A 27,213-nucleotide genomic window follows, 5' to 3' on the forward strand; every position below is an offset into this window, starting at 1 on the left:
CGTCAAGGTCCTGCCCAGCAACTACAACTTCGAGATCCCCAAGACCGTGTGGAGGATTCGGCAGGCTCAGGCCAGGAAGGGTGAGTGCCAGCTGTGCCGTGTGCCCGGAACGACGCTCTCCAGGATCAAAGCAGGGTTGTGCCTGCAGCGCGCCGGGGGCTGAGGGGCTTCGGAGCAGCGCTGAGCTCCCCGGCTGCCGGTGGGAAGCCGCTCAGGCCGTGCGTGACGCTGGGGCACGGTCAGGCTGGTGCGTTCGGAGCTGCGCTCCCGGGGGAAGATGCTGCTGGCGCCAAGCTGTCAGTCAGGCCCGGGCGGCTGCTGCACGCTGGTGTTTAGGATCTGTCTCGGGGAGCTCTCCCTCCTCTTGAGATGAGTTAATATATCTGTATCTCAGGATTATAATCGCATTGGACAGGGCAGGTTGAGTTGCACGGACCTGTCATCCTGCGGAGATGGGTCTGGGACGCCGGCCAGGTCTCAGCTGCTGCTCTCGCCTCTTCCTGTGCTTTCTGCCATGCTGCCGGAGCTGGGCTGTGCACGGGGGGAAGCCCGCAGTGCCTGGGGGGGGGCTTGGAGGGGCCGGAGGCCCTCGCCTGCCTCCAGGGTTGTTTGGGGGGGGAGAGGGATCAGCCGAGCTACATCACACTCCAGCCTTAACTGAGCTTGTGGGTCCTCGGGGGGCTGCTCTGGCCCCAGGTGGGTGAGAAACCTCCGGAGCAGATGCTGAGGTGCTGCGGGGCAGGCAGGGCGCTGGGGGATGCAGGATCCAAGGCCATCCGCGCACTGGGGCGCTCCTCCGGCCACGGGCTGCCTCCCGGCCTGGGGGGACAGCGGCGCACGGTGCCTCCCCTCCATCCCCAGGTGCTGTCAGCGTCCCTGGTCCTCGCCGTGCCCACGGGCAGGGCTGATGTGCTGCAGCTCGCCGGGTCGCGCGTCGCTGGGGGCTCTGGGCAGAGCCAGCTTCAAAACGCTGCATCCGCCTGGGAATGTCTCCGCCAGCTGCCACCGAGCCTTTGGCACCTTGTCAGAGGCTGGCAGGTGTCACGGGGGGGAGCACCGGGAGATGCTCCCGTGACCCGGGTCTCTCGCCGCGTGTCGCAGCCCGCCTGTGTGACCGCGGGCAGGTCGCTGGCTCCGGCAGCCCCTGTTAGCGCTGGCAGGGAAGCCGGGCAGGTTGGGCTGGGACGCCGGAGGCTGTGGGGCCGCTAGATCCGAGCCGGCATCGCCTAGATGCGGCGCGAGGCGCCGGGCTGTCCGGGGGATACACAGAGAGGCTGTCCAGCCCGCGCTGCTCCGGCTTTCGTTACCGTGTTTCGCTGCTTGGCACCTCCTAATTAAATGTAAATATGCAGTTGGGATTTAGGCTTTAGAGCTGGGAGCTGAGCCCATCAGCCAGTCAGCCATGCTGGGATTTAAAATCTGCATGTGCCGAGCCCAGCCAGTGGCTCGTTGCTGGGGAACGCAGCCTCCCGCGTGGCGCCTGCACGGCTGGAGCGAGGGGAGCCGGGGGCTCGCTGCCAGCCCGGCCCGGCCCTGCCCGCTTCCTGCCCGCCGCGGGATTTGGGGCAGTCGGGCCGGGATGCGGGGCGTCCCCCCACGGCCGCTCTCCGAGGGGCGCGGGGCGAGCGCCGTGCCAGCGGAAAGCGCCCCAGCTGCCTCGTGCTCCCCCGGCCGCCCCCGCCGCCTCGCCGGGGAAGGCAAATCTGTTTGCAGATCTGTTTGCTGGCGGGCGGCCCGGGCGCGAGGAGCAGGGCGGAGGGGTTCCCCCGCGGGGCCTGGAGGGCCCTGACCCCCTCGAGGGAGCCGGGCCGTGCCCCCCGCGGTCCTCGCCCCCGGGCATGGCCCCCCCCGGCAGCGTCAGGGCGTCTTCCCCGATTTCTGCTGCCTTCAGGCCTCCAGCGCTTTTCGGTAGCGCTCTTGGGGCTCTTCTCTCCGCAAGCCGGCGGCAGGAGCGCGAACGCAGCCCCGAATGGTCCCGAACAGCCACGGGGCTGGCGATGCCTGGGGGCGGCGGGTCCCCCAAGCTGCTGCCTGCCCCAGCTGGTCCTGCCGGGTCGAGCTGAGGCTCATGAGCCGTGTTTAGCTTTCAGAGTGCTTTGCAGGTTGGAGCAGGGCGAGCTTAGCCCAATTTGGACTGGGTCTTTAAATAGCTTCATGTTTGCCACGGGGGCTGGCTTGGCAGCATGGGGATTTCGGTTGGAAAGGGATTTGGAGAGGGACGTTTGGGTAAATATCGCTGGTGCTGGGATGTGTTAGTAACATCTGGAGGTGAAATGACAGCGGGATTAATGGGACCCGCTGCCAAAGCGAAAGGCTGTGTTTTCCCCTGGGCACGGCGGGTGCCGGGTCGCTGCTCGTCCATCTCACTGCCTCCAGCCCACCTGCTGCCCCGGGGCTGGGGGACGGCGCCGGGGTCGCCGGACACGGGAGAACCCACGGGTAGCTCCCAGCCGCATCCCCTGGAGCGGGTGTGCGGGGAGCCCGGTGCCATGGGCTGCACCTCCCAGCCCCGGGCGAGCGGTGCAGAGGCAAAGGGATTGTTCAGAATCGTTTGGAGAGAACAAAATGGGAAACATCATTCTGCTATGAATAAATTCATGCTACGCACAAAGCTGTGTGCATTGCTGGCCACCCTCTCAAAACTGGTAGAGAAGAAGCAAGGGGAGGTGCAGAGAAGGGCAACAAGGAACGATCAAAGGCTGGAACAGCTTCTGTACAATGAGAGATTAAATAGATTTAGATCCTTTAGCTGGAAAAGAGACGAATGAAGGGGGATATGATAGAGGGATATAGAATTATGAATGATGCAGAGAGGTTGAATAGGCGATGATTATTCACTCTTTCTTGTAACAGGAGAACTAGGGGCACACGTTTACATTATTAGGAGCAGGTTTAAAATAAACAGAAGAAAGTACCTTTTCCTGTGCAGCACATAATTAAAATCTGGAACTCATTACTGCAGGAAGCAGCGGAGACCAAAAGTGTCAGTGGGTTCAAAAAGGGATTAGACGTGTTCACACAGGATGGGCTCAAAGACGCAGAATAGATCCAGCCCAAGGTTTGACTGCGCATTCACAGACTGCCTGGGCCTCCGAGGGTCACGCTGTACTGCCTCTTCCTTACGTCCTTATGTCCTTTGCTGCCTGAGGCTGTTTTGCGAGGGGTGAGTCGGTTGGGTCATTCCTGCGGCTGCTGTTTGTAGTGTGGCGCGTTGTCTCCCGGTGCGCGATGGGGGCTGGTGCCAAGGTCCTGGCTTCGGAGCGTAAGCATCCCATCCAGCCCACCCTAACTGCAGGGATGTTTCTCTTTGCAGTGGCCCTGCAGATGCCCGAAGGCCTCCTCATGTTTGCGTGCACCATCGCGGACATCATTGAACGGTAAGGGAAAGGCTGGCTGCCTCGCTGCGTTTCTGGGCTCCTCTCCATGGGCTGCGGAGGGCATTGGGGCCGTTGCTGGCTGCCGGGCTCCTTTGCTGCCAGGGACGAGAGCGCCGTCGCAGGACTGCCCGGGCCTGGGCGAGGCGATTTGGCCCAAGGCTCTGCTTGGGAAGGAGCAGCCTGGGCTTACGGCCTGCTCTGCTCCGGCAGGTGGTTCCCAGGGCAGCATGGGGGGACGGGACGGCTGTCCTGGAGGCTGGCGAGCGCTCAAAGGAGCCTCGCTGCGTGTCGCAGCCTCCCAAACGTACCAGCCGGGGAGCGTTGGTCCTTCCGGCTCGTGCCTCGTCCTCGTGCTGTCCCTGCCTGGCGCCCATGGTGAGCTGAGGCCGGCAGCCAGCACTGCCTTGCCCCAGCTGTGCTGCGGCGCTGCGCCCTTCCCGCACGCGGCGGCGTGCATGGGGCCCTGGCACAGGCTGTGATCTCGGCAGCAGCGACCCGGCTCCCGGCCGTGCCCGCGGGGACGTGGGGCAGGCGGGGAGGGCGAGGGCACGGCCCCGCTGTGCTCCCCGGGACCAGGGAAGCACCGGCACTTTCCGCTGGCTCTGACGTCGCCCGCGCTGGGTTCGCGCGTCCCCGGCGAGCGCGGCCAGCCCTGCTGTCTGGCCGCAGAGCCTTAGGGCGACGGTGACTTTTGCAGCGTGAGCATGGCCTGGCATCTGAGCGCCCGCGAGAGCAGCGCTCGCGGGGGGTGCGGGTGGCCCCCGCTCGGAGCGTGGCTGGGGAAGGCGACGCGTCCATCCTGCCGCAGGTCGCAGAGGGCTCGGGGGAGGCAGGACACTGCCGCCTGTCCTGGGAGGTGCCGGCCAGCACCGCGCCGGCCCGGCTCTCACCGCACGTCTCTGCTCCCCTCGGTGCTTTGTGTGGAGCTGCCGACAAGCTCGGCATGTCCAGGCCCTCGCCTGGGTAATGGAGCCAGAGAGCAACCGTGTTAACAACCGCCTGACGCGAGCTCGGTGCCTGTGCGCTTGCCGCAGGAGCTCAGCCTGCGAGGGGGGGTGGCAGCGGGGCCGCCGGCCGCCGCGGAGGTCCCCTGCCCTCCTCCTCCACCTCCTCCTCTGGCCCCCGCGGCTGCCCGCGCCCTGCGGGACCTGCTCATGGCTGCGCCGCTCTGCGTGGAGGTCCTCGCGGCAGCCCTTCTCCTCCAGCTGAGGAGGCCCGAGGCCATGGTGATGGCTCACCTCGCAGCGCAGGGGCCCTGCTGGCACTGAGGTCCATGCACCCAAAGGAGGTGACCGCCAGCGTCTCTTGCCAGGGACCCCCCCCATCCCAGCTGCCCTTTCCTTGCGGCTCCTTCCCTGATTTTCCTCTGCCGCTTGGCAGAAGCGGGAGGTGAGGATGAAGCAGGGAGGCGGTTCGAGGCGCTGGAGAGGAGCTCGCGGCTTTGCAGTGGCAGCGCATTCGGGCACCTTGCAGAAATTGGCCATAATCTCTTTACCGTCGTGCACGCCTCGCTCCGCGCCTGTAATCCGCCTCCCCGCTGCGGCTGCCCCCTCCCCAGCCCCTCTCTGTTTTCGCACAGTGAATTAGTGCTAATAGCACCGTATACCTCGCCTGTGATCAGGGTCGCGGCACTCATTAGTATACTGTCTTCCCGGTGCGAGCAGGCTCAGCTTCCCCACCGCCGTTAGCCGATCAGCCGCCGCGGCCGTGCCGGGTGGGGACGTGGCGGTGCCTGTCGGCTGCAGCGCAGCGGCGGGGCTGGGGGCTTTGTTCCCCCCCCCCCCCCGGCTCTGCCATCGTCTCCCGTGGGGCCGCGCACGGCTGCATCCCGCCCGTGGGGCTGGGTTCAGGAGCGGTGGGAAGGTGGGAGCTGGCGGGGGGACGAGTGTGGGGCGCAGGCGGCTCCGCGTGGGCCTGTCCCTTTAAGTGAAGCTGCCTCTTCTCCGGCTTTGGCACAGAGCCGCTTTCATGTCTCCGACTTCAAAGGCAGCGGATTAAGGGGCTCTTTTATCTGAATGAAACCTTAAGCCCCACTTCCCGTCATCCACCGGCGCTGCCGGGGCGATGGGATCCCCACCGGACTCGCCCTCCCTGCGAGGGGCGCTCTGCAGGGCTGGGGGTGCCGACGGGAGACGGGGCGCTGGCGGGGAGATGCCGCCGGCCGGGATGCCGCTCCTGGTGCCCAGGGCAGGGAAGCTGCCCGGATGAGAGCGGTGCTGTCGCGGGGATGCAGCAGCACTGGCCATTTATCGCTTAGCCGGGGTGGCTTCGAGGCCGCGGTGCCGGGGAGGAGCGGGAGGGTCGTATCCTTCCTTCGCTGCCAGGCCTGCAACGCGCGGCACCTGGACACCGGCTGCCGGAGCCCTGCGCGGGACCGCAGCGGCACGAGGGCGAACGCAGGACAGCGGCTGGAGGGGCCTCACCGCGCGGCCGCAGTCTGGAGCGAGCCCAGCCCTGTCCCTGCTTTCTCCGGCTGTGCTGGGGACCCGATTAAGTCGCCGTAGGTGAGGTGTGAATTGGCAGGTGGCCGTTCCTGGCCTCGTTAGCACCTGGCACGTCCTGCCATTAGTATTCATAGCCGGCGTTAATGTGAAATCGCAGCTCGGCCGCTGCTCCCGATGGCCCTTCTCACCCGGGCGCCGGAGCTGGAGGAGCCCGCGCGGCTCCGACGTGACGCGAATCGCTGCAGCTGCGTGTTCCCGCTGCCGGCTGCTTTGGCGAGGCTGGCGACGGGGCCTGGGGCTCCGAGTGTCATCGTCCCCGGGGTGGCCTGTGCTGGAGGAGGGGCTGGTGGTCCCCAGCCATCGTGGGGCTGTGGGCCCACGGGCTGCCTCTGCCCCTATTTTCCCCTCCCTGCTGGGTGCAGAAGGGACCCGTGCGCTGAGCGCGAGGGCGGCGTGTGCTGCGGTGACCTGCGTCGCCCAGGGACGCCCTGCAAGCGCAGGGGCTGTCGCTCCGCGGCTAGACCCTCTCGCCAGCCCATCCCAGGAGCATCCTGCCCCGCTCCATGCTCATGCACGGCTGCAAGCAGTTAATGTCTGCGGAGCCGTGCCCGGGGCCGGCGCGGGCGGGCTGGTGCCCCCGGTGCCCCCGGGGCGGTGGTTACGGCTCTCTGATGTGCTGCGGATCAGCCGGGCGCCCTGCGCCTGCCACCTCTGTCTGGATATTTATCCCTTCTGCTGGAGCTGCCTTTTAATAAGATAAGTCACGCTATGGCCCGGCAGCGCCGGGGAGGCACTGGAGAAGGGATGTGGCCTTGCTCTTCCAGTAGAGGGGGAGCAGCGACGGGCGCGCTGGCGCTGTCCGTGAGTCCGTCTGTCCCCTTGCAGAGGGCTGGCGGGTGTCTGTGCCTCTCCAGCCCCCCTCCCCGTTGCAACGCGGGAGCGAGGCGCCGGCTGGCAGGGTGGGTTTGTAGCGGGGGTGGGAGCCCTGGGGGGAGGCAGGCCGGGCTGGGGACCCTCGCGTGCCGTCCTCGCCCGGCCGGGCTCTCCGGCCGCGCTCGCCGCTGCGCGGAGCCCCACGGGGCTGCCGGCGGATGAAGATGTAGCCGGAGTGTCACGGCAGCTGCCTCCTGAAACGCTGAGCAGGTACTTAGCGTGGAGCCTTTGAAATTTAAAGCACACTTACAGCATTGACCGGTGTGAGGCCTAGTTAATTAGTGTTAATAGGTTTGTCGTTATCTACTTCCTAAAAAAACTGCGCGCTCTCTGGAGCAGCTGGCTCCGGCGGAGAGCGCGCAGGGTGCTGCGGCCCGGGCGCGAGCCCAGATCCGAGCCCGGCGCGGGGGGATCTCCGCGGGGTCCCGGGGCGGCCGTGCGCGCTGCCGCCCGCGGGGAAGCCGTGCCAGCTGAGCTGGCGGGGCCGCGGGCTGGCGCAACCGCATCACGATGCTCTCGCGGAGACTTCCAAATTGGCTCCGTTTAGCACGGCTGATGTAATCCGGCTGAGGGTAACTCGTGCTGGAGGGCGGCAGGAGGGGGAGCGCGAGCGAGGCAGCGTGGAGAGGCGCGTGGGGGAGAGCTCGGACCGCAGCCCTCCGGAAGGAGGGGGACCAGGCTCCCACCCCGGCAGCCGCCGTGCCGGGGGGTGGCAGCGGGCGCCGCGCGGGCCAAGGGCTTGGCGGGCTGGGAGCGCATCCCCTCCTCTCCCCCCCGCTGCCGGCTGGAGCAGACGGATCAGCTGGGCTCTCAGCTGGGCTTTTGATTCCTTGTTAATAAAGTCGACTGTCAGGCTTTGCAGCTGCTAATCCCTCTGTCTCCTCACCCAGCGACGGTGCGAGCAGCTCCTGCTAATCAGGGGAGTCTCGGCGGCGTGGGGCTGGTGTCCCAGCTCTGCCCCCTCCGCCAGCCCCGTCCGGCCCTGCTGCCCCAGCGCCTCAGCCGTGACGCGGGGACCCCGCAGCTCTGGCGGGTTGGGAATGGCCCCGGACGCCCTGTCGCTGGCTCCTTTCGCCCCTGCAGCTCTGGTGATGCTGGGGGAGGGCAGCTTCAGCTGCCCCATCTTTCCTCGCTGCAGGCCAGGAGCTTGCCAGGGCAAACTTGGAGCGATGGAGGAACCGGAGTCATCTCCGGCTGAGCAGTGAGGAGTTAAGCATCGCGTGCAGAGCCCGGGCTTTTGGGGCCACGTCCTGGCTGGGGCGCACGGAGCAGCTGGCAGCCCTGGCAGAGCTTGAAAGACCCCGTTACACCAGGCAGCGGAGATAGCGAGAGCAGAAAAACTTCCAAGGACTGGCTTGTGCCTGCTGCTCCCTTGCTGCCTGGCTGCTGAAGCAGCCACCTGGTGCCTGCCAGCCCGTCCCCTCCTGGACAGGCACCTCCTGGGCACCAGGACCGGGACGCTGGGCCCAGCTCGCTCCCCTGTCTGCCCGGGCATGGTGGGTCTGAGACAGCACTGAGTGCTGTTGAAATCATTCTGGGGCGCTAAAGCGATGCGGGACCCGGCCTCAGGCGCGCGGGCGGCCTCACGATGCCCGATCTCTGCCGGCCGGCGCCGCGTTCCCTTCTCCCGTTGTCCTTTAAGCGTTTGCAGCGCGTTTGCAGCACGGTGCAGCATGCTGTGCAGGGGAATTTAATCACCGTCATTAACCACACAACAGCATCATTAGGGAGAATGAAGTTCTCACTTCACTGGAGATGTTTAAAACCTCAGCCCGGGTGGCGATGGCGTGGGGAGGACGAGGCATGGGGGAAAGCGTATGGGACCTATAGGGCTGCCATCTCCCAGGGCCGGGACGTGCCAGTGCCGTCCTGCTGTGGGCTGCAAGATGCAGTGCCGGCCACCGCGTGCCCCTCGCCGGCTGGTCGTGCTCCTGCGTCCCTGCAGAGCCCGGGGGAGCTGGCGCGAAGGGCAGCCCCCTACCCCTGCCTCCGGGAAGCTGCTGCGGAGGAGCGGGCAGCGGCCCGGCACCGGGTGCGGGCCGGCCGTGGCAGCTTTGCCGCCAGTGTGCTCCGGGCACTCGGTTTGTCTGCTGTGGCTCCAAGGCCAGCAAAGTGCGGAGCTGGGATACGCCTGGCTGCCTCGGCAGGAGAGACGTGCTCCGCCTGGGATGCGGGCTCCCCGGGGCACGCGTAGGCAGGGGCTGGCCGCGGTGCGAGCGTGCGCGAGTGCGAGGACGGGGCCTCCCGCCTGGCCACGCAGAGGAGGGGACCCGGCCGGGGACAGCCGCTTTCGGGGTGGGCTCCGGAGACACGCGCGTCTTGCAGTCCTGACCCACTTGCAGATGCTCCGCGGGGCCCCGCGCCGCACGCGAGCGGTAATTGCCCAGCTGCAGCGGTGCTCTTCCAAAGCCGTTTGCAGTAAAATTGCAAACTCATTATTTTAATTATGTGCAGCCTTCCTGTGCTAATGAAGTTGGGAGCCGGGTAATGTGGCTTGGTGACTGGCTTCTCCGCTAATTAAATGCATCGTTCTCTGCTGGGGCCGCGCTCGGCCGGACGCCCCGGGACGGCAGGATGCGGCGGGGACCCTCCGGCCCCCGTGCCGCGGCAGGAGCCGGTGCAGGGCTGGGACCGGACCCTGGGAGCTGCAGGGAAGGCAGCAGGAGACACACAGGGTGCCCGGGAGTTTCTCGGAGAGGGCGCATGGTTCGCGGAGTGGTTGTAGGGCTCTCGTGCTGCCCAGCGGGATGCGGTGTGGGGTTTTTGCAGGCTAACCCACATGCTTATGTCTAGGCATTTCCCGGCAGGGAGGTGACACAACACGGAGCCGAGACCATGTGTGAGGTGTGATGCTCAGGGGAGGCAGGTGACCACGAAGCAAGGAGCAAACCTGTCCCCGTGCCCAGCAGGACGTGCTCGCCGGTGGGCACCCCAGCATCTCGGTGCTGGCTCCGTCCTCTGCCAACCCTGTGGCGCAGGCGGCCCTGGGGCCGGCAGCTCTCAGCCTGGCCCCTCCGGTCCCCTTCTCGGGCAAGGACTGATGGAGCGTGGCAGGGAGCCGGGAGAGACGGATGTGCCGGGGCTGAGAAGTCACCTCCGCCAGGGAGAGCGGCGTGCTGCTTTATGGGGTGAGGGCCGCCGCGGTATCACTCACACGCCGCCGCGGTGTCAAGGGGCTCCGCGCTCCCGCCGGCAGCAAACACTCTCATTTATTTGTCGGGGGGCCGGGATAAATCAGGGCTGCTCCAGCCCGGTGCCTTCGCTCGGCAGCCGGCTGCAAAGCCAGCGGCAGGGGATGGCGGGAACCGGCCACTCCGTGCTCCCTGCCGCTGCCCTAGCCGTGGTGTTTAGGAGCTGCCCCGCAAATCAGCCTAGGAAACACAGGAGCCGGAAAGGTTTTGCTAATAAAACTCAAGCAGGCACAAAGCCAAGTGCTAGCTACTTCAGGCTGGGGGGGGGGGGATCAGGGCCCCCCAAACTTGTCCCCTGGGTCACCCTCTCCTCCATCCCGTGCTGGCGGGGCTGGGTGGTCCAGGGTGCCCCGGCAGGCAGGGATCGGAGGTGGGACACGCTCCCATCCCTGCCTCCAGGACGGGACCCGGTCCGCTCGGGTGCGCGTCCTGCCAGTGCTGAGCGTGGCACTTTATAAATGGAGTTTCGGGAGCCATCTGTTTAAAGGAGGAGATAATGAATTAGGGGAAGATGAGAAAAATGCTAAGGCCAGGCTGTTTTTTAGAATGAGCCAGGGTTTACAGGACGTAAAAGATGAATAACCTCCCCGCGTGTTCAATATTCATGAGCTCCCAGCTGTAGCGAGCGGCTCGGCGCTGGGTGGGGACAGCCGTGTCACCGCGTCCTCCCTGCCAACACCAGGCAGCGCAGCTGCTGGGACCTTGGGCCGCCACGCAGCCGAGCCGAGCGGCAGGAGCCGTGCGCGGGGATGCAAAGCGCCCGCGAGGATGCTCCTGGCTCCCACGGCTGCGTCCCGAGCCAGGCCGGTGGGAGAGCAGCTCCCGGGCCCCCGCAAGAGGCAGGTAGATGCTAATTGACATTTCCTTCCTCTGTAGTTTGATGAAAGGCTCCAGCGACACCAAACTGATTAAAACATCAAGGGGAGGCCCCCACGCTCGCCTTTGATTTGTCTCGGGAGATTATTCCTGCTCTGCTCGACCGTCCAGCCCAGCCCGTGTGGCTGACCCTGGTGCGTGCCAGCCTGGAGCTGCCGCTCTCCTCTCGCCCCCTCGGCGCTGCGGGATCATGCGGGGCCTTTCCTGCCTGGCCGGACCGTACGGAGCAGCTCCGCGGGGCTTTCTCCGCTCCAGGTGTCCCCCTGCATCTTCTCATGCCGTGGGGTCCAAGCACGGCATCTGCCATCCTCGCCCAGCCCGCGGGGCTGCTCCGCTCCCTGGGAGCAGGAGGGTTTCTCCGATGGGGCCGTCGCGGCACGCGGAGGCTGGGGAGGGCTCGGCGGACTTGCCTATGCCGGGAGGCTGCCTGCAGCCTGCCCGTGGCCCAGGCGCGGCAGGCAGGGACCGCGGGGCACCTCCGCCAGCCTGCTGCCCCCCTCCCGCGGCTGTTGCTATTTCACTTTCTTGCTTTTCACCCCCAGGGACTTTCTCTGGGGTTTGGGCCAATTTGCATACATTTTAATCTATAAAAAATTAAGCGGCGCTGGCTGCCGCTCTGAGTCAGACCTCCCCGTCCTGAATCTTAAGGAGCTGAATAATTTTCCACTTTTGCCGAGATGTGTGGAGTCTGATTCACGTTCATCTCATCACCTCTCATTAGAGGAGGGGGCTGGGGGCTCGGCGGCTCCGCGAGGTGCGGAAGAGCCTTCTCGAAGCTTTGCGGCAGCCCCCAGCCCCGTTGAAGCCGCCGCTGGCAGCGGCGCCTTGCCGTGCAGGCTGCGAAGGAGCTGCCGGCCTGCCAGGCTGTGCCGGCGGCGAGGGCTTCCCGCGGCTCCCGGGGGCCAGGAGGCTCCGCGCCATCCCCAAAGCGCCTGCCTGCGGGAGGGAGCCGGAGGCGCCCCGGCCCGGGCTGGCCAGCGTCGCGCAGGCGCGGGGAAGGGTTGGCCCCTTCGCCGGGGCCGATCACGCCGAGCTGCTCCCCTGTCCCCCTCCCCTGGCGCTGACGGATGGGCCGGAGCTGTTAATATTCAGCACGCTCTGCGATTTCTCCACCTTCTGCCATCTGGCCAGATCTGCCCACCATTTCTATTCTTGCCGCCGACGTAACGCTGCCTGCCTGGCTCGCGGGGAGGAGCGCGCAGGACCCTGGCTCGCCGCCAGCCCCGGGCGCCGGCGGGACGCACGCTGCGCGCCACGGCGCCCCGCGCTCGCCCGCGCCGCTTCGTCCGGCGGGGGCCGCGTCAAACCCGGCGCGTCCCGCGAAAGACCCTGCGGGCATCGTCTCGCGCTCCCTCCTCTCGCGAGAAGCCGCCGGGCAGGAGCCGAAGAGCCCGGCGGGGGCGGCGGGGCTGGCACACGGGCCGACACGCCGGGCTCGCCGCGGCCCTCGCGTGCGGCGTGCCGCGATGCAGCGCCGTGCGGCGGGGCGAGACGTGGCCGGGCGCCGGGAGGGGAGCGCGCGCCCTGCCCGCGCTCGGCACAACCTCTGTGTAAATAAGGAATTAGCAGCTGGTGCGAGCAGCCCCTCCAGGCGCGGGGCTTTGCTGTTACAATACCTGCTTCCGTAATTAAAATACCACCGCAGCTCCCTGGGAAAGCGGCCAAGCTAATAATCCCCTGAAATGGTGCAATAAAATACCTACAAAGGTGGCGCCTCTAAATCAGGCGGGAGCCCCGGCCTTATCTCCCATGCCCGCCGCGTGCCCCTCCGTCGCCGCGCGGGTGCCGGAGCGGGCAAGGGGGCCGGTGGCAGCCTTCGCTCGGCGCTTTTCCTCTCCAAGCACCACCTCAGCACCGGCTGCTCCTCCCTGCGCGCCCGGCACCCCGGCTTGGCCGAGCTGGCACCCGCGGCGGGCACGGCGGCCCGGGGCACCCCGGCTCGCGCGCTGCCCGGATCCACGTGGAGGACCAAGGCGGCCGTTTGCCGTGCCCGGCTCTTCTCCGGGAGCTGCGGCAGGGCACGTGCCGGTGGCTCCAGTGCCTGGGGCCGGCCGATGAGGGTGAAGGTGCCGCGGCTCCCTCTGCCTCCTCTCCCTCCTGGTGCATTAGGAAGCTGGCAGCATATTATTTGATGAGCGGATAATCCGCTGAATTGCAAACAGCTTTACCCAATTGAAGAGGCGGATTACCTCTCTCCAGTTTAATCATGTTGACATCTCCGGGAGTAGCCGGTGCTCATCCTCTTCCGTGCCTGCGGAGGGGCCCTCCGGCACGGCAGGCGTGGGGGCCCCCGTTCGTGGCGCGGGCGGGAGGATGGGGCGCGGGGCGGCCCGGCGGCGGCCGTGCCTCACTGTCGTGCCTCCCCGCAGGTTCACGGGAGCGGAGGCGGTGGTGATGGGCGACGTGACCTACGGTGCCTGCTGCGTGGACGACTACACGGCCAAGGCCCTGGGCGCCGACTTCCTCGTGCACTACGGCCACAGCTGCCTGAGTAGGTGACGCACCAGCCCGCCGGCGGCCCCCGGCCGCTGCGTGACCCAGGGCAGCCGCGCGCGAGGTGGCGGAGGCCGCCCGGGGCCTCCCAGCATGGTGCTGCCTCCCCAGCCCTGGCAGCGCGGCACTTTCCGGGCCGGCGCGATGCTTCCGTTACCGTTGCTGGCACGACGTCCCCGCAGCGCCCGGCGGCGGCCGCTTGGGTTGCGGAGGCTCTTGCCTCCGACAAGCCGTCTGGATGAAAGACCGCTTGGTCCCGCTGGCCCCGCGGCTGCTCCGAGCCGTGCTTGAGGCCAGCTCGAGGGCTCGGCGCTGAGCGCTAATCCCCTTAAGAAGGGATTTCTGTTCTCCAGCCTTGACTGCTTTGTTCGGCTGGGGCCAGGCTGCCCGGTTCCCTGCCTGCGGGCAGGGTTTGGGGATGGCAGGGCGCGCGGAGCAGCTCCCCTCCCGCTGCGCCAGGTAACGGGGCTTCATGCTGCCCTGCCACGTGCCGGGACGGTGCCCAAACCCCAGCCCTGGGCGCCGAGAGCAGCGAAACGGGGCGAGAGCCCAGCGCGAGTGTGCGGGATCGGAGCCTGCCACTCGCCGGGGAGCAGCCGAGAGGGAATAGGGCTGCTGTCACCATTGCTCCCGCAGCTCGGGATGTTGGAAGCAAGGTCAGGAGCGACCGAGGAGGGGAGCAATGGCCGTGGGGGCTCTTGCGGGGCGCCGGCTCGCCTGGGGGCCCAGCCAGGCCCCTGTCCCTGTGCCAAGGGGGTTGGTGGCCATCTCCCATGCCGGCCCGGGCTCGGGAAGTGTGTTTTGCCGGTGCGATGGCTGTTTGAAGGCAGAGCGAGGAGGAGGCTGTGCGCTCCCTAGGCGGAACGGTACTCTGGATTCAGTTGCCATGGAAACTGCACTGCTGTCCCAGATGCTGCTAACTTTGAAGTCCACCCAGGATGGAATCAGCCCAAAAATAACAATAAGACACTCTGGGTTTTAAGGTGGACCGGCAGAATTGCGGTGCCGCGCGGGCGCTGCCGCGGGCAGGCCGACGGGCCGGCCGCTGCCCGTGCCGCGGGCTGGGGCTCGGCGGCCGCAGGGCTCCCGACGGCGTGTCCCCGCAGTAGCCACCGCGGCACGGCGCTCTCCGGGCTCTGCCTATGGCTCTGCTGGCACCCTGCGTCCCTGCCCTTGGGGCACCTGCCCACGGCGGGTGCCAGCTCTCAGCCCGCCTAGCAGGTCCCAGCAGGGACTAGAGAAGCCCTTGGACATTTACGGGGCTCTTTAAATGGGTTTTAAGGATTGCATCATGCTCCATATAAAATACTGAGTTACCCGTTGAGAACTGTGTCCCGAAAGCCGTGTCAGCGTGAGCATTCGCAGTGATAAATATCCGCGCTAGGTGCTTTGTTACGGAAGTGAGGGTTACAGGCACCGCTGAAACAGGGAACATAAAAACTCCTGCTTTGTAGCCTGCTATTAGATTAATTAACAGCAAGAAGGGAAGGAAGGGGGCCTCTAGCCAGCGGTGCCTGGGCACGGGCGCCGTGCGGAGAGCTAGCCACCAGCGGCTGCTCTTGGGGGACGGGAACCGCATCTGCTGGAGCTGCCGTGCCGCAGGGGAAGGCAGGGCTGCATGTCCTCCTGTCCAGCTGCGCGGCAGCGAGCCGAGCAGGGACCAGCCCCGCTGCTGTTCGCGTCCCTGTTCGCTGCCTGCAGCTGCCTGGCCTGGCCTCGCGTCCTGCCTGCCGGGAGCTGGGGACCGCTCGGCTCCTGCCCCGCCGCGGGGCTCCGTCCCCGTAGAGGACAGAGGCTCTTCTCCTCTCCTTCCCCGGGCTGCTCTGCCTCGCAGCAGGGAGTAATTTGCACTTAATTGTGATCGGGTGAAGAGCACCAAAATGGGAAGTGAATGTGGAGCTGTGGATCGATGCAGACTCCGTGTACTTTAATTATTCACTTAATCGTGGTGACACAGGCTTCTTAGCACCGGGGGTAATTAGATTTGTGTTCATTGATTCCCTGGGCTGCCATTATCCAGCGAGAAATGACCGGGTGCTCCCCGCCGCTCCCGCCGCCGGCTGCATGTGCCCTGGGTGACAGCGCGGGCGCGGGGGCGGCGCGGCCCTTCCCGGCCCGGCGAGCGCTGAGAGACTGAGCGCCTGTCTCTCCCGGTCGCCAGTTCCCATCGACGCCACGCAAGGGGTGAAGATGCTCTACGTCTTCGTGGACATAAAGATCGACACGTCCCACTTCCTCGAGACCCTGCGCTTCAACTTCCCCGCGGGCGCCTCGCTGGCCCTCGTCAGCACCGTGCAGTTCGTGTCGGCGCTGCAGGTGAGGCGGGAGCCCCGCGGCTCCGGCTCCGAGGGGCGCGGGACGGGGCTTGCGCATCACCCAGGCCGGGCGCCCGGCGCGATGCCTCTGCCCGGCGCCATGCCCTCTTTCAGCCCCGCTCCGTGTCCCCGCAGGCGCGGACGAGCGGCAGCCCTCGGCGCGCAGCGGAGCCCCTTGCAGCGCAGCGGCGCGGGGGCTCTCTGCTCCCAGCTGCCCGTGTTGCTGCTGGTGGCGGTTCCCCTCTAATGAATAGCGGCGATAATATGCTGCCGCCGTAATGTTGATCAAGTACTTTATAATAACTCTGATCAATGTTTCATGGCGGCACCCCTCCCTGGCTCCCCCGGGGGCTGCTCCGTAAATGTCAGGGCAGGCGCGGGAGCACTTGGCATTTTGATGCAGTGCCGGCAGCGGCAGGGGAAGCTCCGGCGGGTCCGTCTGTCTCCTCCCGAACGGCCGGCTGGGTGGGATGGGAGGAGATGAATGAGCCTCTTGAGCCGTGTCTGTCTAAACGGGGCTGTTGAAGCGTTTAGCGTTTTCCCTTGTATTTTAATTGATACGTTGCCTCGGAGCACCTCTCCTGTGCAGGGCCAGTTCCCTCCTCGATGCCCAAGTGACCAGCTCACCTCCAGGCCCCGCAGCCGGTGCCCGGGCCATCGGTGCATCGCTGCCAGCGTCCCTCGGACATGGGACGGGCCGAGGGACCCAGCAATGCCACGAGGGTTGCTGGAGGGTCCCAGGCCTTCGCTGCTCGGTGCCAAGAGCTGATTTTGGGGTGCATCCTGCTCCCGTGCGGCCGCGGCCGAGCTTGCCCAGCCGTGCCCTGACCCCAGTGCCTTCCGCAGGCGGCCTCGCAGGAGCTGCGCTCCCAGTACAAGGTGTGCGTGCCCCAGTGCAAGCCCCTCTCTCCCGGCGAGATCCTGGGCTGCACGTCTCCCCGGCTCGCGCAGGACACGGACGCTATCGTGTGAGTACCCGGGGCTGGAGGCTGCTCTGCCCGCTGCGCGCCCCGCTCGGGGATGCGCCCGCTCCCCTCCATCTCTGTCCCCTTTCCCGCCCTCTCCCCTCCCTCGCTCCGGCTCGCGGCAGGTCCGCGGGGCTGCCGGGGGGGCCCAGCATGGCCCGGGCGGGTTGTGCTCCCGCAGCGCTGAGCTGTGCCCGTCCTCGGCGCTGGAGCTGCCCCGCAGCTCTGGGGGCAGGGGCTGAGCTGCATGGCGGGTGTCTCTGTCCTGGGGTGGTGGGGCACCTTGTGCATGTGCGAGCAGGGACAGGGCTCTGCACCCAGGGGGGACACAGCCCCCAGCCCTGCCCCGTCCCCTGGGCTATCAAACCCGCGGGGCACATTGGCGCGGGCTCAGCGCCCGCCGCGCTTTGGGAAATGGCCTGGTGGAGGATGCTCGCCCTGTTCATGCCTGTCGCCGCTGCCCCGGGGGCCTTGCTGGGGCTCCCCGGGCGCTGCGTGCGGGGCGGGTGGCCCGAGGGGCAGGAGCGGGGTGGGACGGGCTCCCCGCGGCTCCCGGCGCTCCTTGGAGTGGCTTGTGCTTGTAGCACGGAGGAAATAATTGAGTCGTATATCAGAATAGATAATAGATGGAAGGGCGGGTGGATAATTGGAAAAGACAAATGGCCGGGGCCCAACATCACAGCAACATTAATTTTATTTAAGGACAGCAAATTAGAGGGAGCACTTCGCTTCCTATCACCTAATTATTTTAGGTAATGGAAATGCTTAATGTACTGTGAATACAGTGCGCTGCAGAATAAATAAATACAAGGACCCCACCCTTGGGGGGAGCCAGGGAGCCCCGGGGCAGGGTGGCCCTTCCCTAGGGAGAGAGCCAGAGCGGGGCCTCGGCTCGCAGGGTTTCCCCGGGACGCCTGCCCCGCTGCCGCGGCCTGGCGGGTCTGCGGCGAGCGGAGTTCCCGAGCGCTCCCTTCTCCCGTGCCGCCTGCTTTGCTCCGAGCCTTGACGCCCCGCAAGTGCCCGAGGCCCCGGCCACCGGCAGCCCGGGATCGTGGGAGAAAATCCCTCTGCTCCAGCGAGAAGAGGTTTGGTCTCCGAAACGGGAGCCAGCTTGTCAGCGCAGAGGTGTTTCCAAACGCTGCCGGTCGGGGAGCCTGGCTAATGATTGCTAACGTGCCGGGGGGTGTTGCGCTGTGCGACGTCTCCTCCGCGCGGGTTTGCGCGGGGCGTCGCGTTCGGGGACCGTTCCTGGGGCTGCCGTGGCTCCGCTCAGCCTCCTCTGCCGGCCGGGACCGGCACCTCCGCAGCCGGAGCTGCCGCGTGGGCTGCCTTCGAGCCAGAAGTCGGATGTGAAACTCCCCAGGCCTCGGAGAGAAAACTTGGGGGCGCAGAGCCCCTCCGGCACGTCCGTGCGCGGGAGGCCGGGATCCGAGGGGTCTCCGGCTTCGCGCGGGGCCTTGTTCTGCCTCGCATCTCCCGAGGTTCCCATTAGCCGCGCGGAGAGCAGGGAAAGAAGCGTTTCCTTTCATCCGTCCCCAAGGTCGTGGAGAGCAGGGGAGAGGCGGCCGGGCTGGGTTTACGTGGGCGCGAGCGGATCCTTCCCGGCCTTGCCGTCCCCGCGCTGGCGGAGCAGTCGGAGCTGGCTGCAGCCTCCTCCCTGCCACTCGGGCAGGTGCCGTCGTACCTGCAGCCTCCTGGTGCTCCTTCTTTCGTTATTATTTTCTTATTTAGCCCGTCTCTGGGGCTAACTTTTGCAGACAAATTAGCTTTGATCTTCCAAAATGTCATTCTCCAATTAAGGGCAAAATCTAGTCAAGTTTTACGTCTGAATTCATTTTCCAAGCCCTCACTCCATTAGGGCAGCTGAATGAAAGGCTTTGAAATGTAATTGCTGACTTGAAATCCGATTAGAAATGGAAGCAGCAATGTCTAGAGCAAGCCGAAGCGATGGAGCAGCTCCCGGGCGCTGCCCCCGCTGCACCGCGCCGAGGTGGGCGCCCGCTTTAGCCCCCAGAGCGGACGTCTCCCCCTGCGCCGGTGCCAACGCTGGCGTGTCGGGGGACGTGCCAGGCTCGGGCACCCTGCAGCCGACGTGCTCCCCGCTGCCCGGGAAATGGCTTGGCGCAGCCAGGCTGCCCGGCACGGCCCTTTGGGCTGCGTCGCGTCACGCCGCCCGCGGCAGGTTCAGGGCACCCATCTCCGCTCGGGGACAGCCCTGCCGCTGCCATGCGGCGTCACGTGCGAGAGCGGCACTGGCACCTCCACGCGCTGGGACCTGGGGGACTGCTGGTCCATGCACTGCGGTGTCCCGTGTCCCGCAGCGCCTCCTCTCCTCCCTGCAGGTACCTGGGCGACGGGCGCTTCCACCTGGAGTCCGTCATGATCGCCAACCCGGGAATCCCTGCCTACAGGTACGGGGCCGCGGTGGGAAGCCCAAACCCTCCCGCACCTTCTCCTTTCCCCAAGAGCCCCGCAGCGGCGGCACTGCTCCCCCGGGAGCTGCGGAGCCCCGGGAGCCCCCCGGCTCCCTGCAGCGCGCCGGGGACGCCAGGAGACACGGGTCACCGGAGAAGGGGGAGGGCCGTCCCCACCCGTGGGCCGAGCCGGGGCCGGCGCAGCGCTGGCGCTGGCCTCCTCGAGGGCTTCGCGCACTCAGGCGGCCCCGCGGAGCCGGGTGCGCGGCCGCGGCGCGGCGGGCTGGTGGAGAGGTGCCAAGGGGCGCCGCGCTCGGCGAGATGAACACCAGCCATTTACTCCGGCTGAATATAAACATTTTGACAAGTACCTGTGAAAGCTCTTTGAGGTGCAGCCATTAAACTCCCGGCTGCTGCAGGCAGAGGCCATAAAGCGCGATGATGAGGCTGCTGAAAGCAGATGAAATATCAAGAGCGAAAGGCTGGGCCCATTTGGCGAAATCTGAATTTCTTAGTAGGTCGTTTGTTACTAACGGGAGACGCGCGTCAGGTTTATGGCGCTGGGGAAGCTGCCGAAACCCGAGTGGGATTTGATTAAAATTCCCCTCGTCAAACAAAGCAACAAATCAAAGATTTCTTCATAATTGATGAGCCGGCAGGGGGGAGCCGAGCGCGGAGCGGAGCGAGTGGCCCGGGCTATGCTGGGCGTCCGGGGGCTGGGACGGGAACGCGACCCCGGCACCCGTCTCCGCTGCATCCCCCCGACAGGTCCTGGAGCCGTGTTGAGCCTGCTGGGCCCCTGCATCCCCGCGCAGGGATGCTCTCGGAGCCAATTAGTGCTAACGAAGGAGGGCGGCGAGGCAGGGCGGGGTCTGGTCCCACCGGCTGGGCGAGCTGGGCTCCCCCGGGAGCGGGGCTGGCGTGGAGGGGTGCAGCGACGCACTCAGGGATGGCGACGCGGGGCAGCGTCCCCCCAGCCCAGGAGACCAACTAACCGTGTCCCTCGGGGCCTCGAGCGCGGCCCCAGGGCCAGCCCCTCGCAGCCGGGCCTGGACACAGTCCCCAGAGGCACCGCCGTCCCCGCTAGTGGCAGAGGCTGCGGGGCTGAGCAGGCACGGGGCCACTGCCGGAGCTGGGGGCCGGCGGGGCGGTGTGGGGGCAGCAGGGCTCCGGGCGCCACCGGGGACGGGGTCGGCTGAGCCCGGGTCTCCCTCGCAGGTACGATCCCTACAGCAAGGTCTTCTCGCAGGAGCACTACGGCCACGAGCACATGCACCGCGCTCGGCAGGAGGCCATCCGCACCGCTGCCGGCGCCCGCACCTGGGGGCTCATCCTGGGGACGCTGGGGCGCCAGGGCTCCCCCGGCATCCTGCAGGTACCCACCGCCTCTCGCCTGCCCCCGGGGGCTCAGCCTGCGCTCGGGATGCCGCGGGTCCCGGGCGGGGAGGACGGGCTGGCCGTTGGCCCCGGGGTGAGCGATGGCACCTTCGCCCCGCTGCCAGAGGGCGAGGGCCGGCCCGGCGCTGCGGAGGACGGGCAGGACTTTCTGGGGGGCTGCGGGTGGCGTTTGGGGCAGCGCGGGAACGTCGCGCGCTTGCAGGGCGATGCTGGGGGTGGTCAGCGGAGGGGCAGCGAGTTCCCGGCGATGGCTCCTGCTCCGTGGAGCCAAGGGCAGGCCGGAGGTGTCGCTGGGGCTGGCCGAGCACAGGGCAATTAGTGGCGGCTTTGAAGGGCAAGGAAGGAGCAGGCAGCTCCTGGGCCAGTCGCTTCCTCCCTGCAGCCTTTCGCCTCCCAGAGAAGGGAGCCGCTAACGAGAACAGATTGTTGTCATTGAGTGGTAATTACTTCATTAGGCTGAGGCGGGCACCGGGGAGAGCTGTGCGCGAGGGGGAGCCGCGGCTGGAGCACGGGGCGGCTGGCCGGGGGCCCGGCTCCATCGCTGCGCCCATCCTGCCCTGCGGCCACGGAGCTGAAACGGCCCCGGGGGCTCGGTGGATGCAGTCGGGGTCTGGAGGTGCAGGGATGTGACTGTGCCACAGGCAGGGCTTGGGGCTGGTCCGGCTTCCTTGCTGCTTCCAGGGCTGGAAAACGCCGTGCCGGGGGCATCGGCTCATCGCCGAAGCCTGCCCGGGCACCTCTCACCGCCCATCGGTGTCTTGCCTTCCCCCAGCACCTGGAGTCGCGTCTCCGCGCCCTGGGACGGCCCTACGTGCGGGTGCTGCTCTCCGAGATCTTCCCCAGCAAGCTGCAGCTCTTCCCTGACGTGGACGCGTGAGTGTTGCCACCCCGCGCCCGCCCCTCCGTGCCGGTGTCCCCAGGGTGCCCCTAGCCCCGCTGTGCGCACAGCCCCAGCAGCATCCAGGCCTCCAGCGTCTGGTTCCCGTTTCCCTATGGAAGCCCCGAGGCAGCTGCCGCAGCCTCCTGCCTCCTCGCTCGCTGCAAGGCCTTTGGGGATTTGGGAATGGGCTGAATTTAGATCCCCGTCTCTGATTTACTGTCGCAGAGGGTTTCTCTGTCTGCCTCCCCGCCACGTGGCATCTCTCGGCTCCCGGCCCTCGTGCTGCTGGGATCCCCCCAGGACTGTGCCGCCGCGTGGTGGGAACGAACTGCAGCCGCTTCACTGGGGCGGTGCCCTCGCTCCGTGTCCTGGCTGCAGACATCAAAGCGGCGTCCTTGAGGCTGTCCAGATGCCGTCTGTGTCACATCCGTCCTGCTGCCACCTGGACGGACCCTGGCACAGCTCAAGCGGGGTCCCAACAGCCCGCCCATGGCTGATGGTCAGGCTCCGGGGACGCGGCCGTCCTTGGGAGGGCAGCTCCCCGCCGCTGTGGGGGTTCGTTCCCAGCCTCTGAAATATTCATGGCAGCCTGGGCCGGTTCGTGCGGTGCTCTCGCTCCGCTGGACATGGCTAAGCCTGATGGAGAGAGGAACAGATTCCTCGCAATGGGGATGTGGCTGGGACCAGGCGGCGCTAAAGACGTCGAGCACGGCCTGTGCCAGGCTGTCCTGAGCTGGGTGCTCAGCACCACGCTGGGCCGGCACGGCGCCTGCCAGCCGGGCACACACCAAGTCCAGGCTCTCGATCGCAGTGGGGCAACTCGCTTGCTGCCTGCTCTGCTCCCTTGCCCCCGGCACTGAGCCCCGGGGGCCCCGGAGGGGCTTTATCTCAGCTCATCGTTCAGCTCCTTCCAAAAAGGCTGCTCACCCCCATCCCTCGAGTCTGCGTGCAAACGGCTCCGTCTCCGCGGTGGGTGCCCCGCGCGCCGGCCGTCGGCAGGGGTGAGCGTCGCCCTGTGCTTCCCTTCCAGGTGGGTGCAGGTAGCCTGTCCCCGGCTCTCCATCGACTGGGGCGAAGCCTTCAGCAAGCCGCTGCTGACGCCCTACGAGGTGAGGAGCCCCCGGGGCCGGTGGGGGAGCGCGGCAGGGCTGCGGGCAGAACCTCGGCGCCGGGGGATGCCCCAGGCTGCCGGCAGCCCGCGGGGGGCCTCACCTCCTCGCCCCGCTCCGCAGGCAGCCGTGGCGCTCCAGGACATCGAGTGGCAGCGCACGTACCCCATGGATTTCTACGCCAGCCAGTCCCTGGGGCCCTGGACCGTGAACCATGCCAGCCGCCAGCCCCAGCGCCCCGGCCGGCCAGCCCAGGTGGGCAGCGCGTCCCGTCGCGGCGGGGGATCGCCAGGGCCTGACCCGGCCTCGGGGGAGGTGCGGAGCGAGGTGGCGGGTGCCCGCTTTGCCCCTTCGCTCTTGGCCGCCGGCGGGGTGGAGGGGTGCGGGCAGCGCGGACCCCTCGGCGCAGCGCGGACTCTGGGTGCCCGGTGCTGCGTGCCGAAAGCGCCACCCTGTGGCTTCTGCCCCGGCCCAGTGCTGACGGGCACCAGAACCAGCCGGGGCTCTGGTGGGCAGCATCCCTAGCTGGGGCACGCAGCTGGGCACACATCTGGGCGCACATCTGGGCAGAGCACAGCCTGGCGAGCTCGGTGCTGAGCCGCCTGCTCCACAAGCCCCTGGTGGGCGCTGCACCCCAGGATGGGGCATTGCCCACCCGCGCAGGCCCTTGAGAGCCCCTGCGGGCAGCATTGCTGTCTGGGATGCACAGCTGGGTGCACAGCTGGGTGCACAGCTGGCCGGAGCAGAGCCTGGCAGGGTCCTGTGCACTCCGCGAGCCCCTGACGGGTGCTGCACCCTGGGGAGGAGGGGGGGGGGTCACCTGCCCGCACAGGCTGCTGAGGCCCCTGTGGGCAACATCCCTGTCTGGGTGCACATCTGGGCGCACATCTGGGCAGAGCAGAGCCTGGCGGGGTCCCGTGCGCTCCGCGAGCCCCTGCCAGGCGCTGCACCCCGGGGAGGAGGGCGTCGCCCGCCAGCGCAGGCCTTTGGGGCCCCTGCGGGCAGCATCGCAGCCGGGGCAGGGCTGACGGACGCTTCCCCCGTCTCCCAGGCCGGGCCTCGGGCCCCCGCCGCCGCCGCCGAGAGCCCGCGAGCGTAGCGGCCCCGGGGAGCGCGGCCGCCGCCCCGCTGCCGCCCGCCCGCCCGCCGCCAGGGGGCGCGCGACGCCGGCGGAGAGAGGCGCGCGCCAGGCCCCGCCCCGCCGGCGGCGCCGCCCAATGAGCGCGCGGCGTTTCGGCGGGAAGGGCGGGCGCCGGCGGAAGCGGCGGGCGCCGGTTTCCGGTGGTGGCGAGCGCCATGTCGGAGGGGCGGCCGCTGCGGCTGCTGGGCCTCCATGGCTACCGGCAGAACGAGCGCCGCTTCCGGGAGCGCACCGGGGCGCTGCGCAAGGCGCTGCGCGGCCGCGCCGAGCTGGTGGCGCTGAGCGCGCCGCACCCCGTGCCCGACGGCGACGGCGACAGCGACGACGACCCCCGCGGCTGGTGGTTCTCCGGGCCCGGCACCTTCGAGGCGCAGGAGGAGGCGGCGGCGCCGGCGGGGCTGGAGGAGTCGCTGTCGGCCGTGGCGGCGGCGCTGGCGGAGCGTGGGCCCTTCGACGGGCTGCTGGGCTTCAGCCAGGGCGCGGCGCTGGCTGCCATGGTGTGCGCGCTGCGGGCCCGCGGCGACCCCCGCTTCCCCGTCGCCTTCGCCATCCTGGTGGCCGGCTTCGCCAGCCGCGCCCCGGCCCACGGCCACTTCTACCGGCAGCCCATCGCCCTGCCCACGCTGCACATCGTGGGCGACGCCGACGCCGTCATCGCCCCCCGCCTCAGCCAGGAGCTGGCCCAGCGCTTCGTGGAGCCCGTCGTCGTCGCGCACCCTGGCGGGCACTTTGTCCCGGCGGCGGCGCCGCAGAAGAAGGCCTACCTGGACTTCCTGGACCGCTTCCGCCCCGCACAGGGACAGGCCGAGCTGCCAGGGGCTGGTGCCGTTTGATAACAGCATCTGTAATAAAGGGGGCTCCGGTGAGCCACGTGCAGCCTGTCATCTGGGTCGAAAGCTCACTCTACTCCTCTGCCATCCAGAGGGGCCGAAGAAAGAGCCTCGTCATCTCACTCTGCTCCTTTGCAGTGATAACGTAGTGCCAGGCATAACTCTTCCTTTTTATTTCCTTTTTATTTATTTTTTTTCAACTTTGTTGTCTAGATAAGTACACAAGTATGAGTATGAGGAGTTTGAGGACAAAAAGGTGACACAGGTCTGCCTGTAGTGTGCTGTGGGCTTTCGGAAACTTGTGTAGCTGTTTAAAGGTAGGGCACTGCAACTCAGCCAAAGGAAATGGCTACGGAGCACATGGCTCTTGCAGCTTTTATATCACAAAGGGTTTTTTTATATCTACTGTGAAAACTATTAAGCCAACCTTGCAGCTGGGCTGGGTTTAGAACTTTTTTTTCCTCTGGCAGTGTCAGGGCTGCTTTTTGTTTCCTTCTCAGGAATAAAGTCTTTGTGCTGGTTCAGCTCACACAAATTGAGAGATTTCTTCTCTTGTATCTTCCTCTATGTGAAGTTCCTTCATGAACAAGAAGACATGGGGAAAAAAAAATCAGCTCCTGCTCCTCTCTGTTTTTGATATTTTTCCAGAAGCACACAGAAATCTTGGTTATTGTTGTTGCTATAATGGTAGAGGTTTTGCTTGATAACTGTACTGCTTCAAGACTAGTCTAGTCCGGTCTCTTGAGACTGTAGCCCAGAGGTGTTTTAATGGTATCGTGCTAAGGGCCTTGCTCATAGGGGATTTTCTCTAATGACCCTTTTCCGTAGTGGTACAGTGCAAGGTAGTTGATAAAAGAGAGAAATTTCACAAAACATCATAGGTTAATTCACCCCTCCCATGTTGCCAGGTACGGCTTGTACCCTCGCTGCGCAGCACTTCCAGCTTGGAGAACAGTACTGTGCGCCTTCGGGGCACTGCACGCTCGGTGCTGCGGGGGGGAGAGCACGGGGTGGCCGGGAGCATCCTGCAGCCGAGGTGACGAGCGTAGGGATGAGACGGCGCCTCTGCGAGGCAGCGTCAGTGCGTTGGCTCACGCTGGCGGGGGAGGGAGGGTCCCGCTTGTGGCCATGTGCTCCTTCACGTGCTCCTTACGCCTTCCTAGGCTGGAGCTAGCAGTTGTGCAGCCACGGGGGAGTGGGATCAGTAGGTGGAAGCGCTTTGAGTGTTTATTCAGCTGTGAACAGGCCTGAGAACTGCCGCAGGTTAGAACTAACCAAGCAAAAGAAAGCAGTTTCAATTTGTGTCGGTTTTGCCCTCTGGTTTGTTGCTGGTTAAGTGTGAGCACAACAGAGGTGGAAGGAGGATGTGGCTGGTTCCGTCTGCGGCCCGGACCCGGGCTGGCGCGTTCCCGGGGGCTGGAGGCTGCAGGGGTCCCTCGGGCTCCGGCAGGCTCCTGCCTGCTGCCAGCATTGCCATCTCGTGGCACCCGCGATCCTTGCAGTGCTCGGAAGGGCACATGGGGAGCGAAACTGGGGCTGACTCATGGAGTGGAGGGCAGGCTGCGTCAGAGCCGCACAGGTGGCAGGGCTGGCTTTCCACGTTGCCTTGTGCCTGCTTAGGTGACGTGAAGGCATGGGGTGGCTGTCACCTGTCAGTCACCGTGACAGGGAGACAAGAAGCCAATTTTGGGGAGAGCGATGCAGCTTTTGGCTTGCAGGGGAGGCGATGGTCAGACAAGTGCCTGCTGGGGTGACACTGGGAAAGGCAGAGGTGCTGTTCTGCTCTCCGGGTGGCATCTGCGTGGCCGGGTGCCCTCCCGGCAGCTCAGCTCAGCCCCTGTTCCCAAAAGGCTGGTGAAGGGGGAGGCGAAGGGCCGACAGACCCAGGAGAAGCAGCAGCTTGCGGGCTGCGTGCTCAGGCTTGGCAGCCAGCTCTGCGGAGTGAGATTTAACCCAGCGGATGCCGATGACAAAGCATCGGGGCCTTTTTCTCGGCGCTGCTCCCCCCACTTGAGCTCTTAGCAGATATGAAAGGATGGCAGCAGAAAGCACTTTGCAGACCCCGCCATTAGCTATTTAATTATTTCAGAGCTACAGCTCTCGGCACCGCGGCCGCGATCGTCTGCGGCTGTTTCCCGGCGGAGCGGCTCAGCCCCCTGCCGGAGGAGCTCTGCAGGATGGCGCGGAGGAGGCACTGCAGCACGGAGACGTCTGCTCGCTGCGCCGTGCCCTCCGAGGCCGCTCCGGAGACGAGGTGCTGGCCTCCTGCCGCAGAGCACGCGCTGCCCAGGTGGCATCCGCCAGCCTGCACTGCAGTCCCGCAGCCACGGAGCTGGCAGCGCCCCGCTCCCTCCCCCGTGTCCGTAAGTGGGACTGGCCAGAGAGAGGCTCCGCAGCAGCTCGCTCGGGTTTTGAACAGGAAAGGACCCGAACGCGTGTGGTAAGTGATCGGGACGGGCCTTATCTTGGTGGTCCTGTCTCAAAGCTGCTGCAGGCAGATGGTGTAGGTGCTTTGATGGGTGGATAATCTAAATGTGGGGGGCTTTTCAGGATGCTTGGGTACTGCAGCTTCTATGCCCTGTTCCCAGGGAGTTTAAAAAGCTGAGTCCTGCCAGGTGTCTGAAGCATCAGTTTACACAAAATAATAAAAATCAATAAACCTCACCCTTACCCGCATGAGGTGCATGTTGTGAGTAGCAAAGGAAGGAAGCGTTTAGCACCTGCTCTGCCTGGAGGAGGAAAGTGGCTCCTGCGGACGTCACCGTGAGTCCCTGACGGATGAAGAGGAGGGTGCCCCGGGAATCCTGGCTCCTGCGTCCTTTCTGAACGGCGAGACACGTTCGTGTC

At 66.5% G+C, this 27,213-nt stretch overlaps 2 protein-coding genes across 4 annotated transcripts; both read left to right on the forward strand.

The window, feature by feature from the left end:
- Positions 1–27,054, forward strand: DPH1 (diphthamide biosynthesis 1). 3 transcript variants are annotated; one of them, XM_067309679.1, is made up of 11 exons: positions 1–80; positions 3,314–3,377; positions 13,191–13,312; positions 15,476–15,630; positions 16,476–16,597; positions 18,937–19,005; positions 20,227–20,383; positions 21,179–21,279; positions 22,317–22,395; positions 22,519–22,650; positions 26,456–27,052. In XM_067309679.1, the coding sequence occupies exons 2-11, from the start codon at positions 3,325–3,327 to the stop codon at positions 26,891–26,893; spliced, it is 1,428 nt and encodes a 475-aa protein (XP_067165780.1). In that variant the 5' UTR covers positions 1–80; positions 3,314–3,324; the 3' UTR covers positions 26,894–27,052. The 3 variants fall into 3 exon arrangements, with proteins under 3 accessions (XP_067165780.1, XP_067165782.1, XP_067165781.1); XM_067309681.1 differs by lacking the exon at positions 26,456–27,052 and adding an exon at positions 23,447–23,504; XM_067309680.1 differs by lacking the exon at positions 3,314–3,377 and having other exon boundaries at positions 2–80; positions 26,456–27,054.
- OVCA2 (OVCA2 serine hydrolase domain containing) lies at positions 23,613–24,901 on the forward strand. The gene has a single exon (XM_067309682.1). It carries the CDS (start codon positions 23,692–23,694, stop codon positions 24,367–24,369), a length of 678 nt encoding a protein of 225 aa, XP_067165783.1. The 5' UTR covers positions 23,613–23,691; the 3' UTR covers positions 24,370–24,901.
- Positions 27,055–27,213: the final 159 nt, after the last annotated feature.

The sequence above is a fragment of the Apteryx mantelli genome, chromosome 22, assembly GCF_036417845.1.
Source record: "Apteryx mantelli isolate bAptMan1 chromosome 22, bAptMan1.hap1, whole genome shotgun sequence".
Lineage (NCBI taxonomy): Eukaryota > Metazoa > Chordata > Aves > Apterygiformes > Apterygidae > Apteryx > Apteryx mantelli.

Bases quoted from the DNA above. Each gene is read 5' to 3' on its own strand.
- DPH1 (XM_067309679.1), top strand. From the start codon at position 3,325: ATGCCCGAAGGCCTCCTCATGTTTGCGTGCACCATCGCGGACATCATT. The intron at 16,598-18,936 runs GTGAGTACCCGG...TCCTCCCTGCAG, and splicing joins CAGGACACGGACGCTATCGT to GTACCTGGGCGACGGGCGCT. The intron at 22,651-26,455 runs GTGGGCAGCGCG...TAATTATTTCAG, and splicing joins GCCCCGGCCGGCCAGCCCAG to AGCTACAGCTCTCGGCACCG.
- OVCA2 (XM_067309682.1), top strand. From the start codon at position 23,692: ATGTCGGAGGGGCGGCCGCTGCGGCTGCTGGGCCTCCATGGCTACCGG.